Genomic DNA, 16,163 nt, shown 5'->3' on the forward strand with positions numbered 1-16,163 from the left:
GATGTAAAGCTTCTAACCGTGCTCTCCTTCTGTGTCTGGAAAAGTGCGTCTGTTCTTCCAGCGTTTAATTGGTGTTTTCCTGTTGTGATGGGTACTTTCCATCACGTGTATAGACTGTCATCCTTCTGTCTCTTACTGATTTCTGCAGTTGTTTAAGAGAAGAAATCACTAAAAATGTATTTTGAAGGGCTTTTGGTGGAATTTAAATCCATATTCCTGAGCTTCAGCTTCACTGATTAACTATTTCTAGCCATGATTTATTGACACTGCACAAGATCTGGCGTGAATGAAAGGAAGCAGAAGTGCAGTCAGGACTCTGGCAGTCATGTGTATCACGTTAAAAAGCCCTGAAACATAAGAGGTAAATTTGGTTGACGATAGCTTTGTCAGCTATGCTTATTATTTTTTTTCAGTTCGTTTATAGTGTTAAAGCAATATTTTATTCCAGATGCCGCTATTAAATATATGCTTGGACTTGAAGCTATGTGGTTCAGAAATGAGTTCATATTTTATCTGCTCAAATTCTAATATTCTTGTCAAGAATGTTAACTGCTTCATATGTTGTTTGCTGTATACATTGCTCATAGGGAGATCCCTAAATTTTCCTGTATTATAAATGACTGGGCATGATTAACTAAAGAGTGTTTTGTATTTGTATTAATTTTTTTGTTTGGTGGGTTTTTTTTAGGTCCATTTTCCAGACACAGAGAGGGCAGAATGGCTCAACAAGGTAAGGGTAGTCATTACCATCGCTTCCAAATGGGAAGGGGGAGGAGGGAAATCTGAGATAAAAAAAAAAAAAAAAAACCAACAACAACGGTGAGGCAAGAATCTGAGAACAGAGGAGTTTTAACTTTCTGTGCTCTTTATACACTTGATGCTTCTGGTCATTGATCCAGTTAGTCACGAGAAAGATTAAATCTATTTTCATGGTCTTGAAATTGTGAGTTTTGGAGAATGACTTTAAGTGGCATTAAAATAATGACAGCTATAATTGTGTGGAAGTCATAGCAGCTGTAAACACAGTCTTTTATTGTTCTACTTGTCTGGGATACTTTCCAGTTACTGTAGGTTCCTGACCTACAATCTAAAAATAAATCAATTTTGCGGTTTTAATTTTTGTGTGATAATCTAGGATCTAGATCTATGTAGCTTGGGTTTTTTTAAAAATATCTTTCATTCAAAGAGCATAGAAGCACATGAATTAATTAGAAAATGTGAGAAAAATAAACAATATAGAATTTTCAGATATGACAGTAAAATACTCTTTTTTACATTTATAAACCTTATGCATGTATTTAAGATATGCACTTGACCCATTTTTTCATATTCCTCTTTACATGCAAATAAACTTAACCCTCTTCACCCTTCTCCCCAACGTTCAGCATCAGTGCTGAATGTGTATGCATTTGTGAGATAAAACAAGAAAATTCTTAATACTGTTTTTCTCCTCCTCCAGTGCTTCAGATTTGTGCAAATGTATAAAACACACAAACTGAGAATTCCAGAAAGCTTTCCTGTGTGTAAAAAGGAACCAGTTCTTATGTCTGTAATCAACTCTATAGAAAACTTTTATGTTTAAAACTTTGTACAAAATTTCTTACATATGCCTTGAAGAATATTTTTTAGTTATGTATGAAGTTGTGTTCCATGTAGATTTTTTTTTTTTTCCCCCGCCTAGACTGTAAAACAGATGTGGCCTTTTATTTGCCAATTTATTGAGAAACTCTTCCGGGAGACCATAGAACCAGCAGTAAGAGGAGCAAACAACCACCTCAGTACCTTCAGTTTTACAAAGATTGATATTGGTCATCAGGTCAGTGTCTGGTGAAGTTTTTCTAAGAGGCTCTGTCTTACATACTGTTTTCATGTAGCCTGTTTAAATCTACACAAAAATATTTCTTGGTGACACTTGGTGGTAAGCCTGATTCTGGTTTCTGTTGTAACATTAAAGTAAAAACATGTGTGGCTTTTTTAGGAGAGGCTTCATTTTTATTTTTTTATTTTTTCCTGGGGTCTCTGCTTCAGAAATTTGCCTGAGAATTAGGAGAAGACTCAAAGTATAGTAACTCCTAGTCATGTGAAGAGCTCATAGCAACATGATTTTAATACTGTTCATGTAATGCTTTACATTAAGTGAGCAGGGACCATTCTCCTTGTCTTGCCAGATGATCCAAGGGCAATTAACTTTCTTGTAACAGATGAACTTTTAATCATGTTATGTATGGAGTCCAATGACAAGGCTGCCGGTTCAGCTTTCCAAAGGACTGCACATAACGTAGTATCAAGGAGCAGAGAGGTGTTTATCTTCTGTTTGGTCACATGAAAGAAGGGGCTGTAATATATAGCTCTTACATGCCTGCAGAAGAGCCTGTTTGACCAGTCCAAGCTAAGAGTAAGTTACCTCTGCTTGCAATAAGTTTAGCACTGCTTACTCTTACTTGCATCAACCAGAACTGTACTTCTATTGAGGTGTAGCTTAACAGCTTTTTCAGTTTTTTTGTGAAGTTGTCTTTTGTGTTCTTCTTGCTTGTCATAAATGGGATTTTAAGTAAGGATTTAAAAATCTGCCCCCCCCCCCCCCCCCATGTTAGGAAAACTGAAATTTAATTTCAGGTGTGATGGAGGGTAATTATTTTTCTCTCTTTGTGACTCTATTTCATGTGTATTACGGTTCATCATACTTTACTGCATCTTCTGTGTGGTGGGGTTTTTTTTGTTTGTTTGTTTGTTTTAAGTTGTAAATCCTTTTACACAGGGGCTCTGTCCTGCCCTAGATACACCTGTATTACAGACTGTAGAATAGCATTCCCTTTAAGCCATACTAATTTTAGGTAGGGTTTAAATTAGCTTCCACACCTCTGTGTGCTTCTGCAGCTGGACGGAGTTATCTCAGAAACGAGAAACAGCTATTCTTACTTTATATTGCAGCCTTGATTGAGTTGCATCCTGTGAGCTGCACAGCCCCAAACACAGTGGGAATCTGACAGCAGTGAGATTTCCATTTTACTTAAATTACTAAAACGGTATAAACAGAAACATGGCAATTTTTGCAGAAAGGAAAAAACTCAAAATTGACAGGAGGTGGTGCTGAGGTCATTGGTCATCCTTTCCTACCTAGTATCTGATGAACGTTTGAGTCTTGGGAATGTTTGATTGATATGTGTTGTTTCTGTATGAGAGAGGGAGGGAGGGAGAGCACCAGCACAGCGGTTTAGAGAGAGAGCACAGAGTGGTTGACACAACTTTTTGTGGGGATTATGGATTATTTTCCATCCATTCCGACTAAATTTCACTTTAGGCAAATGTGTGTGAATTAGTTTTGGCTTGTTATTATAGTTGCACAGAAAAGAATGCTTTTTCTGGGAGTGTTAGACATATACTAGGACAGAGAAATCAGATGTTTATGGCGGGGGGAAGGGAAAGCTTGATATTAAATCTTTGGAAAAATCTTGAAATCTAGTGGTCTAAACCCAGAGTAATTGCCAGAAGGGCTGTGGCTGAGTGGATCCTAGCAAGGTAATTTTTACCCTTGAAATAACATTTTGAGCTAAATTGATAGCTTTGCTTCACACCTTTTAATAATGCTTATAGTAAATTCTTAACTTCAGGCATGAATGTGCGTATATTCACCTTTATTTCGAAGTTAAGAGTTTAACATGGTATAGTTCAGTAGAAGGATCCAACTTTTACTTGCTTCGTTGTTTCAGCCTCTGCGGATAAATGGTGTAAAAGTGTACACTGAAAATGTGGACAAAAGGCAGATCATTTTGGATCTTCAAATCAGGTAAACTTTATTGTCAAATTACAATGGTGCCCATGCTTTATAATATGTGATTTGTTTGATTGGGCAGTTATGTTGGCCTGAAAGGAGAAGAATTGCTTCATTACACAAATATAGTTCATTCTAATTGTGTATGAACGGAGGAAGGAACTGTATGCTGTAAATAGCATTTGTCAGGGAAATAATATTATCAACTCAGTGTGACTGCATCATTAAAGTAATGTTGGTTAATAAGAAAATACTTTCCAAAGCTAAAGCATTATCTTTGAATTTTTTTTCTAATGTATTTAAAACTCTTCCATGAAGTTTAGCCTAGTCTAAAATTAGGATACAAGATGTTTGGGGTTTTTTACTTTTCTGAGTTACTTAGATTTTTTTATAAACACAGTATTAGAAAAAGAGAGTGATAGCTACCGAAGTACTTGTGCTCATGCCACTAACCGAAGTAAATCTATGTATTATATAATGCCAGAGCGACTGTGCTCTGCTGCTTCAGGTTTCTTTGCCCTTTCATCATGACCCCAACAGCCTGTCCCTACTGCCAGTGGCATAGGCTTCCAGGAAGAAAATGGAAACAGAAGAGCTATGGAGTGACTATCGTAGCTTCTAGCAATTACGGCTTAGACAAAACCACCGTCAAAGGAAGTCCTGTTTCATATTTAAGACTTATCCTTGACACCTTCTCATTGGGAAAGGGCTCTTTATCAAAGGCTTTTACTTCTGCAAGGTTAAGATGGATGGCACCCCAGTATCAATTGTTACTGTTTGATTCCTTTTTTGGACCCTCTAAGGGTCCATCACTGGGATTGTTTCAGTAGTAATAGGAAGGAAGAATAAGAGTCTTTGTAATAAATGTTCTTGGTATGTTTAGATACAGAGTTATGTACAGATACCAACCCTCAAGTATTTCTTGGGGAATCAACTTTAGTTCAGTTTTGCAAGATTATAAAGAACAGTCTTACTGCTGGAGAAAAGTATGTCCTTTGGAATATTTATCCCTGTAAATTTTCATCTCCAGTTAAATTAGTTTGTTCTAATTTTAATTTAAGTTCAAAGTTAGGAGCTTTCGATAAGCCCTTCAGTCCCTAAATACAGTTGAGAAGGAAAACAGTCTCTCTAAGCATTCATAAGAATAGTTGTACAAAGCCAAGCCCTGTGGGGGGTGTGGCGGGGGGAGGGAAGGAAAGATATTTTTGTTTGGTTGGTTGGTTTTTTAAGTACATTCATTCTTTTAATAATCTCCTTTTATCCTGCTGTTTTACCATTGTGGCCTTCTTTAGCCCCTTCTACTGTCAGTTGTTTGTGTTGGGGTATATGCATTTCCTTTGGACCTTCCATACAGTACATTTTAGTAGTTTCAACGTGTTTCCAAAACACTTCTTTAGTAGTTTTTGCATCTTCCTTGAGTTTTTTTGGTTTTTGCTTTTGAGTTTAATTGCAAAAGGAGTGTGGTTAGTTTTTATTGTTTCTGCAAGGATATCGAGTGCATTATGATCATTGCTTCAGAGTGTTTTTCAGAACCTTTTGAAACAGGTCCTATGCATTGCTCAGGATCCAATTAAGAACTTTACTCTTGTAAGCAGCTTGACTAGCTAATCCACAAAGCAGTCACTGGAAAATGTATTTAAAGATTCAATTTCAGGACCATGTTTGCAGAGGGAACATTTTACCTTTCTATTACTTAGTGTGAGCTTTATGTTAAAAATATTGTCAAAACTCATGCTACAATTTAAAAGTCTAGTTTCTGGTGACAAAGGTGTGCAAGGGAAAAGTTTTAGCTACTTGAGCAAATGAAGATAAAGTCTAAATAAATTGTTAATAAATAGATATCTTACATTTGCTAAAGTGCATGAATGTAGTCAACACTTGGGGAAAACTAAAGGTTATGGATCAACAGAAAACAAGATAAACCCTGTCAAATTAAATGTGAATTGTAGTAAAGAAAGCCAAAAAAGATTGAGAGATTGAGGAAATACTTGTTCATAGCGTACAACTGAGTTTTTTCACCTTCTCATGACGCAAAAAATAGAGGCACTAAAAGAAAGTTTTAGGCTGCAGATTTGAACACATGGAAACTTTTTTTTTTTTTTCATGTGGCATACTTGGACGGAGAAACTCACTACCATTGTACAGGCAGAAGACAGATATAAAAATGGGGTTGAAAGACCTTCTAAAAATAGTGAAGATAGTCCAAAGTACAGAATCAGAGATCATTGTAATCTGGGAAATATGTGTGTCCCGTTCTTTGTTTGTTTTTCTTCTGGGTATCTTCTATGGACTGCAATGACCACATATAATATACTGTGCCTTCTCAGCTGATTCAGTACAGCTGCTGTTATATTCTTACAAGACTGTCCTCATTAAACTGTAATCTATCTCAGTGATCTGTACATTACAGGGGTCATGAATATTTCTGGGATATTATGATCTGAATGTATAGAATTTGCTTACTAAATGAGCCTTCAAGCTGTATGTTATGTTACAGTGGAATTCTGTATGGCATCGACTGTTAATGGACCCGGCCAAATATCTTAGGGGATAAAACCATGTTTAACTTTATTATAAGGTTAAAAGTTGTTGACTTATTACCTTCAGATGCAGTTTGTTACTATTTTTACTTGTCATCATGTTATCATGGATTTTCAAATGAGCATGTTGCTTCCCAGTCTCCATAACACAAATAGTTCTGATGCTACAAAGTGCCAAGATTGAGGTTTCAGTTGCAGGTTTTAATTGACCTTGCTTCTCTGTGTCATGTTGTTATGCAATTATATATGTGTGTGCGTATTTATATATATCTCGCTACTATCTCTATATATAGTTAGATAGGTAAAAATAGAAATTACATCGTTTTAAATAGTGTGTTAAAAATTATATACCTATTTTTAAACTGTACAGTCACACTACATTCTTTCCAGGGAAAGCAATGGTCACCTTCCTTTCACATAGACCCCTGTCATGTTGTTGTCTTCCAGTTCCCCAAACCGGTCATTGTACCAAAATGATTCTGCATAGTGTTATCTTTTGAATAGTCCAAAATAAATTCCAATGTTGGATGTTTACAAGAATGTCTTGGTACTATTGTTTATTTCTGTTTAAGGGATTGATAAGATTTGCATTTGCTTGAAATCCCATAGACAGCACCATCACACACAGAGCACAGGAGGCTGGCTACAGATGATTTGAGTAATGGATATCCTGAATGCAGCAACTCTCACCTTCGTTTTCTTTTGATAGAACCTTGTGGCCATCAGTTGTCGGGGGGAGGCAGCAGGGGTCCTGCTGTTCTGCTCTTATGTGAGAGTAATTTGTTTTATCTTGACTTGATTCTAAAATGGCCCCATGAGGAGAGCAACTCCATTTTCTTCATAATTTCCCACGTGTTTCTGTAATAAGGTTCCATCAGACTCCGAAACACGGCTGAATAGTTTTTCACTGTCCAGGCTAGGTCTGAGGAACCTAATGTGAGGAAGCCTGGGCTCTACTGCAGAATCTGGAGCAGGATGCCCTGCAGAGGAAACAAATTTCCCCCCTCTCCCAGCAGTGTCTGTTTAAGCTGCCTTATCTCCTCCCCACTTAGTTCCTTCTTCCATTTTCCTTAACTGGGCAGTCTGTTCAGAAAGCTCTTCGGATTTCATTTGTCCTTTTGTTATAACCCATATCTTCTTAGCCAGTCTCCTTGTCCAGCCAGTCTCTCCCTAGCTGTAGCTTGGTATTCAGTCTGTTTGGTTTTGTTTTTAGCTCTCGTTCTGTAGAATCATTGACAAATTCCCTTGCTAAATCAGAGTCTCAAGCTTTCTTCCTAAATTCCTTGTTGAGTCTCAGAATTAGTTTGTTTTCAGACCCAATGTGGCTCACAGCAGTAGCAGTTCTTGGAAAAGATCTGCTCAACTCTGCTGGTACATGCTTGACCTGCATGAAGCTTCAGGAAAAGCAGCTGCTAAAATCTGAATGAGTTGTGTGCAAATCATCTTTTAGCCTTGTAGCATGAGCAAAATAGATGGGGCTTTTTTTACCATCTTCTACAAATCTATCTCTGAGATATAGGGCAGCATCTGCAAAATTTCAAGCCCTTGACCTTGCATCCCCAAAAATGGAATGCAAGAACTGTTCAGGGAAAAACTTACATCGTTTTTGATATATTATTTTCTAATTTGCTTCCTGCCTCCTTTCTCCCTTCAGAAAGGGCTCAGCTGTTTTTGGCTTAAACCTTGCTTAGTGGATCATCCAGCTCAGCATGCCCAGCTTATTGAATTTCGAAGTATGACTGGTTTTGCAAGTCTCTGAATATTTCAGACAACTTTGATTTTTAGCAGAATAACCGTCTCTTTCTAATGCTTCTCATGATTATATTAGATGAGAGTGGATTTGGGTACACTATCAATGCGACCTGTGTAGAGCTTTCCTGAAATGGAGTATGAATTCTGTGTCCGTTCTTTCCCAAAACTAAGGCTACTTGTGTGTTTTCTGTTATGTATGCTTCTGGAGATGATAACATATCTCTGTATTAATTTGAGTGATTTTGATGATAGTGGTGATGTTTTGAAGGGGTTGTAATTTTTTTAACAACCTTGACTTTGTTATATGTTTTAATGTTTTAATATGCATTTTTTGTGCATAGACTGGGATACAAAATATATTGTCATGTCAGTGCAAAACAGAACTAAGAGTGTATTGCAGTTTAGTCCATGAAAATGAAATGTATACTTTCTTTTTTGTTTTAGTTTTGTTGGAAACTGTGAAATTGATTTGGAGATCAAGAGATACTTCTGCAGAGCTGGTGTGAAAAGTATACAGGTGAAATTCTATTTTTTTTTTCCTTTTCATTTTGATATCAAGTCATCACTGAATTGTTATTTTTTGATGAAATACTTTATAAGAAAGAACCAGTAATTGTGTAGTTTCCTTGCTTACTATTTTTTCCTCAGTTGCATAATATTGATATTGCATAACAATTATGGTTACATGACTTAGCTGAAAGGGTAAATTCCTTTCAGATGTAGAACTGTTTTAAATATATAACATTTTCTACTGGAAAAGATGGAGATACTTTCACATCAAGCCAACGTTCATGTGATGTGTAGGTTTGTAAAGGGAACATGGAGCTTAAAATCTTGTTTTAGTTAATATTTCAGTGTTAGATGCAATTATTAGTTTAGATGCAATTATTAGTAGTAGCCTTGCCTTCTGGTATTGCTTCTCAAATTTCCTTAACTTTCTGATAACAGATCTCTCTCTCTCTCTTAACGAGGAAAAAAAGTATGCCTTTTTTTTTTTTTTTAATGTGTGTGTGTCTTGACATACCTAAAAGCATTTACCTACTTTTGTTCTAGTATCTGTGGATGCCATTATATTGGTTTGTGCCACATTTGTTTACATTGAGCTGCATGAACAATCTACTTCATATTTTTAGCAAAATTACCACTAACGTGGCACAGCATCATGTAGATGAATGTAATGAATTTGTAAGCCCAACTATTTAGTGCCTCTGTTAAATTTTTTGGGTTTGGATGACATGTAAAGCTATATATATAAAAGTCTTCCATAATCAAGAATTTAATGCATTAGAAGTGTGAGCATTGCCAGTGAATAAATTTTATTTACAATTTGAACTGCAGTCAATACCATTGCCTTTTTTTCCTCCCCTTCCTCAGATCCATGGCACTATGAGGGTTATCCTGGAACCACTAATTGGAGACATGCCCCTAATTGGAGCACTATCCCTTTTTTTCCTTAGGAAACCTGTAAGTACTTTTATCTCTGTTTCTACTCTTTTTAGAGTGCTGATGACAGTAATCAGTATGTCTGTTGGTAATTTGGTGCAGCATTGGTAGAAGAACAGAGGATAAATAGCAAATGTAATTTTCAGTGTCTGAAAATGAGTAACAAATACTCTACAGTTTTAATTGAATTAAATCTTATAAAATGTGACAGTAATTCTAGTCTAGGTTTTACCACTTCCAGGAAATTTCTTTTTTAATCTACAGATGCATCAAGAAATGTTCACAGATGTTGCAAAGTCCATACAACAATCTTTTTTTAGAAAAATATACGGGAGATCATAATACACATTGCACACTTGCTGGCGGAAACTTCTTTGATGTTGTATATGTGTGTGTAAGGCAGTTTCAGCAATTTGAAGTTTGATACTGCTTTTAATAAGTATCAGCAAGAGCGCTTCATAAAAAATGTGAACATCATGGAAATTCTTATGCTACACAGACTTCTTTAAAGAAATTAATTGTTTCCATCTCTTACTTGGAAGTCTGTTTTCCATTGGAAGCTTTTGTTTCTTGGTTATGTTCTAATTAAACAGTAAAACTTGTGATGTCAAGATTTAAGAGTTTCAGACTATGCTCGGTCATAAATTACAAGTATATGGGTTTAGGCACTTTGAAACAGTCTCAGATTGGTTATCTTGGTTTCCTCAGCAGTCTCCAACTCTAAAAAGTTGATGTAGTTTTCAAGGTTTGGGGGGTGGGAGTGAATTCTTTACTTCACCAGTTTTAGAAGGTATGTTGCTATTTTCTTCAATGAAGTCACATTCTTGTACCACAATTCTTTTGAACGAATGTCCTATGATAAATTTTTGCAAACTTGTTGAAAAGATAGGTTTGTATGGGTGTTTATGTATGGCCTAGGAAAAACTTACGGCTTGCATCATTTATGTGGCTTGTTTCATCTGTCTAGAGATACCATGTGTGCTTGGGTAGAGGGAATGTAGACTTAAATCTTAGTAAAACATGCAAGAATTTGGAAATGTTTTGTGGATAATTTAGTGAGTTTTTTGTAAAAGTGAAACAGTTTATGCAAAACTGATAAAACATCATTGATCTTTTTTGGAAAGGGTGGGGGAAGTACATTAGGATAAACCAAATTTGGATTTCCACACATTTCTTTGAAGCAAGTCTAAACATTAGGAGATGTCTGCTTAAGTTTTGTCTCCTTTTTACCCTCTGGCTGAGCAGTATGAGTGTAGGGCATCTGTTAATGTTCATGTTTATACTAACAAACCAAGCAGGGCCATGACAAGGATTGAACACTGCCTTATGGTGGTCTGCACTGCGTAATTGTTAGTGTGCTCCCTGATGTTATTTTGCTATTTAGTGCTCTCCCAAACAATTTCCAGACTCAGTACACTGCCCAGCTCATTACAGGGACCATCCAATAAACAAGTTAAATGCAAACACTCTCTTTTGGAGGAGCAGGGAGAAGGGTTTAGCTGTGTGGACACAGGCTTTACATTTTTTTTCCTACAGGAATGATCTTCCTTCATGTTGTAGATGTGGTTCATGTTGTCTCTCTCAGTTCTGTTTTGTATTCACTGAGAAAGAAACCAGTGTACAGTCCTTCTGCAGGAGCCATTCTGACACCCTTGGTGCCGGAGCCATGAGCTGATGCAGTATGTCTGGACTGCTTTCCTGGAGTACCTCCTGCAGCTACTGCTGCTTTGTTGCTTTCTAGGAGAGAGGTAGGGAAGCTGTTAGGGGACAGGGAGGGAGCGATCAGCAGCAGGCGTGCTCGTAAGCAGTTCCTGACACTTCCTCTGTTTCCCACTCCCAGCACTGTGCTCTGGTAGCATTTGTCTGAACCTTTCATTTCTGGTACTCCCAGATACCGCTCCAGTCAGCTTTTAGCTCCGGTACCTGTGCCCAGTCCTTTCTGTCCTGGTCCACGCTAAGTGCTGTGCATTTGCCGAGTGCTTCACTCAGACAACTTGGACCTGAGATAGTAAACTGAAAATACATCAAATGAAACACCTCTCATTTGTGGTCAGTAACTTTCTGGACACATCACTTTGGGAAAGACTTTGTCCAGAGTAATTTTGTCCTTCCTCCTACCCCCATGCCACTTTATTTGGGGTCTGGTTGACTTAGTGGGACGAAACAGGATGGGAAGTAGACTGGAGTATGAAAATTAAAAAGTCAACCCCTCCCCAAAAGTATTCAGTTACAAAAATATTAAAAAATATTTTTCACTCTCCTTTCATTTAAAAACTAAGCTAGTGGTCAATGTCTGAGCAAACTTAAGGGTGGATTGTTCAAAAAATGTATCTTTGAATCAAGTTATTCCATAATTTTGACAGTTATACATGGATGTTTACTTTTTTCCAAGCAGACTTATCTCCCCACTGCAGTGTGTCTTCTTGGTGTTTATTTTTCTAACTTCTGTAGAAAAATGTAAAATAATGCTTATTATAGCAATAACCAAATTCTGTCCTCTTACTAGAGAGCAAGTGGCTGTAGCCAAGGAAAGCTTTTCTTCAATATTTTTGTTAGAAGAGAAGAGGAATTAGTTGGCAGCTAGCATTAGATTTTGTTCTCATGTTTTCCAGCCTAAAGTAACTGGCAACAATTCCTCTTGCTCTCTATCATCTGTTTGCTGTCTTTAATGACTATATAAGGCAACGCTCTCTAAATTAATAGTTCCGAACATACTTGTTTAATGAGTTTACCAGTCTCATATTTGTGAGTAATGCATGAAGTTTTTGATGCTACAAGAGTTCTTACTTTGTATGAAAATTTTTAAATACTGTATTTTCTTGTTATTGTTGTGAAGAAGATACTAAATGTTTCATCAGCTTATAAAATATGTCCAAATATGTAAGAAATTTCACGAGAGAGAAATATGTGCATTCTAATGTTTCAAAGTAGTCTTTTAAATCTCTAAGCTTCAAGGCTAGAGAGAAGTTAGTACTGTGTAAATAGTCAGGATTTGTAAGGTTTTTCACGTTACTTCTCATTATGTTAACGTTATGTAGATTTACCATATATTCTGCTTCTCTAAGTGTAGTTATCTTTTAGAACAAAATATCACGTAGTTAATTATTTTGATTTTTGGTTCAGTTATAGAAGTGTATATGGCTTATAGCCGTACTGCAAATTGGTAATTTTCAAAAGCTTGTTTAGTGGCATACTTAATATTGAAGGTGTGGCCTAACCCAACCCTTTTCTCTTTTTTTTAAAGAAACGAACAAACAAACAAACAAAAAAACCCAACAAAACAGATGCATGAAAATACCAATATTATTGTTCTAGAAAAACAACAGCTGGAAAACAAGATGCCTTCCAGGAAAAGTGGGCAACTCTTCCAAAGCTCTCATTTTCATATTCACACTGTAGCCTTCCACTTGCTGACTTGAGCACTGCTCTCCCTCTACTCATTTTACAGATTAGGTCTGTCCTGTAGTTTTGATTTATTTAATATTGGTTTTGTTTCATTTAATATTGGCTGCCTTTGGAAAATTCAGTGCTGGATGTGATTTTCAAAATTATCAGTACTGATGAAAATTAAGCTCAAAAGGAGTGCTGGCACCAAGAATGTGCCCTAGTGAAATTTCTGGAAAAAAACATAAAGTGGTTATGTGGAATGCAGAAGAATGTTGTTTTGGTCTGCTTTTAGTTGATCAAAATTCCTTCATACTGTATGGGACTGTCAGTATCTTTACTTCAAAACTTTTTAACCTCTTTTAAAGGGGTTTGTGGAACACCTGGATAAATTCTGAAGCATAGGTACTGCTATAAAAATACTTGTTAAGAATTAGTCTTGTTAGTTACAAAGTCAAAGTGATTTGCACTGTTACTTTGTATACTTAAATTTTGTTAATTTTTATTTTGATAACTTATGGAATGTTTTAAGGGCCATCACAGTTGGTGCTTGCACAATACCATTTTCTTCTCAACCTGTGCCCTCCGACTCAGTGTTAGTATCTCTCTCATACTGGTGTTGAAACTTCTGCTCCTGGAGCAAGCTGGTTAAGGGGTGTAAGCTGGTAGAATATTAAACACAAGAAGAAGTGACTAGTTTCCTGTCTTTCAGATATATTTTAGCATCTTGAGCTGGCTCACTAATGAGTCAGGAGAGTGTCAGTACTAGTGTGAGGGTGTGAACAGAAATGCAGGACTGGTAGAAGGGTAGAAAGCAGTAGAAAGTAGAGGGAATTGCCTTGAACTGTAGCTTTGAGTAGTTGACACTATGGAGAATAGCAAGGTGCACTGGATTTTTGTGAGACCAACTGTGATCCTTCTTCTGGTCACCTTAACTCAAAAACTTGCCTGCTCTGTCTCTTACCACCTCAACTAATACATTTTATCTCTGTAGCAATTGGCTCACTTAAATCTTTAGGCAGTTATTACTGAAAAACTTACTACTGTTAAACACAGTTCCTGTGCAGAGATATGCTGTGTTTCCTATAGCAATGATGAAAAGCATCGTGATTTCTAATTTCTGTGGTATTGTATAGTCAAGCCTTGTTTGAGAGGCTGAATTTATTGCATGTTTACTGGGGGAATACACTGGATAATGTTACTTATTAAATTATTACAATAAGGTTAGCGCTTTAGCATTGTAGTGGTAATGGACTGTGCTCTACAAGTTGTACTGTATTTCTGCATGACCATTCGCCAGTAACAGAAGAGAGCATGTTAGTCCCGTTATAATGAATTTCTGAGAAGAAACACAACTTATCCCATGGAATTGTATCATCGTGCCCTGTAGCAGACCTTAAATTTGTTCTGCAGAAATCTTATACTTCCATAACTTGATTAGCAGGAAGTTGTTCATCAGCATTTTAAAATACTTTGTGGCTTCTCTTCTGGGAATTAGTAGTGCTTATGGCAGCCAAATCAAGCCACAAGGTTGGCAGTGTTTAGAGGCTGCCTTTTGTGCTGCTATGAACTTCAATAACGGCCCTGTATGTTTCATATTCCAGTACATTCTTTTCCCTTTGTAAAGGCATCTAGGATATTGAGAACACCAAACATGTAAAAATGCTCATCAGTTTTTAGCCTACCTTTTCTTATAGGCTGCAGGGGTATATTTTTAAACTCTTCCCCTGTAACACAGAAGAAATCACAAAAGAATAAATTGTGAGTATCGTAAAAGAAACTAATTTTGGTGCAGAAGTGAAGGCAGTAGTCAGTCCTGCTTGCATGCCATACAGCCAGTATAATTGCATGACTGAACAGAATAGAAGAAATGAACTGAGCTGTTACTGTCTCTGTTCAGAAGAGAAAAAGCACAGTTACATGATTAACTTTCAAAAATGACTCCTACTTGTCTGTTACCAACAGTGGTTTGTTGTACCAGGAAGTTTTAAAGGATCACTGCTTCCTGGACTTGTTTTTTTTTCCTATTGCACATAATAATAAATGGAAGTGTAAGTCACATCTCTACAATATTCTGTTTCTTGCATTCTAACAAAAGGTTAATAAGTCTGTTTTATCAATTCCATCTAATGTGTATTCCTCATTTTTCCTTTTAGTTAAAATCCCAGCTTCACAGGCTGTTGATCTGTACAGAGTTTTAGGAAGATTGTTCTATTACTGTTTGTTTAAACATACATGAACATCAGAATTATTGTCTCTACTGCTTATGCATCCTGACACTTGCTCTGTGTTGCATCTAACTTATTCAGGGATTTATCAAACTCATTAATGTAGTAACAGATTGAAGTAGACCTTTGTGTTTACTGTGACATCTGCATGGCTCTTTCCCCAACAGTGAATTTGAATAAGGTGTTTATTCATTTGCATTATTTTGCTTTATCAACACTAAAATACACACCTTGCATATTAGGTGCTCTTGACCTTTTTCGTAGTCTCTTGAAACAGAAAAAACAACATGGTAATTAGCAAATGCTTTTCTTTTGCTGTCCAGTTCTCTCTACCATCACTTTTCCAGATGATTAATAGGCATTACATGTAACCAACTCTCTCTGTCTCTTACATATGAAGAATATATGGGAACTTTCCATTTCTGTTTTCTGCAAGCTCTCTCTAGAATAAGCTTTGGAAACTTTCCACTTTTCATGATGCTTCTGCCACTGTGTTCTGTAGGTGAATTCCAACGTTCGTGGGTTTGAGGGCTTTTTTTAAACATACTTGACAGTCTGAAATACTGCAAATAAAAGATGTAAGGAAGGAAGGAAATAGCAAACATAGGAAAACTCAATAAATATTTAGCAGTCATAGCTTATGCTGGGATTTCCACCATATAACGTGGTATACAATATGATTCTACGTAATACCTGGTCTTCGTTGAATGTTCGATAAATTCCAAAATTACATTATCCTGTGATGAGACCTTAAATCAGCCAGGGTTTTGAGGTACTTTCAATCGCTGGGTTTTCTTAAAACGCAAAATAGGGTAGGTTTTAAAACAGATCTCGGCTCTAATACTAAGTGAAAGTCAACTAGCAAAGTTTGAAAACTAGTTTTGAATATTTTTCCATGTGGGGTTCTTGCTCCCTTGCAAGAAAGGCTAGGAGCAGGTGTTACATCAGTGCCCTTGCTGCATCGCTGCTCGCACTGTCTCCCCCTCACTCTAAATGCTTCTCTGCTCAGTAGGTTCAGCTGCTCTCGGGAGGGATGTAATTTCT

General features: G+C 36.7%; 1 protein-coding gene across 3 annotated transcripts in view; it reads left to right on the forward strand.

Moving 5' to 3' along the window:
* The window catches only part of ESYT2 (extended synaptotagmin 2), a 90,134-nt gene that overhangs the window by 30,388 nt on the left and 43,583 nt on the right, over positions 1-16,163 (forward strand). For all 3 annotated transcript variants that reach the window (XM_082313315.1, XM_082313317.1, XM_082313316.1), the window contains exons 2-6: positions 689-730; positions 1,682-1,816; positions 3,711-3,787; positions 8,509-8,581; positions 9,439-9,528. In XM_082313315.1, the coding sequence (XP_082169441.1) occupies positions 689-730; positions 1,682-1,816; positions 3,711-3,787; positions 8,509-8,581; positions 9,439-9,528 (417 nt within the window). The remainder of the gene's footprint in view (positions 1-688; positions 731-1,681; positions 1,817-3,710; positions 3,788-8,508; positions 8,582-9,438; positions 9,529-16,163) is intronic.

This window comes from Platalea leucorodia, assembly GCF_965183815.1.
Source record: "Platalea leucorodia genome assembly, chromosome: 1".
Classification (NCBI taxonomy): Eukaryota; Metazoa; Chordata; class Aves; order Pelecaniformes; family Threskiornithidae; genus Platalea; species Platalea leucorodia.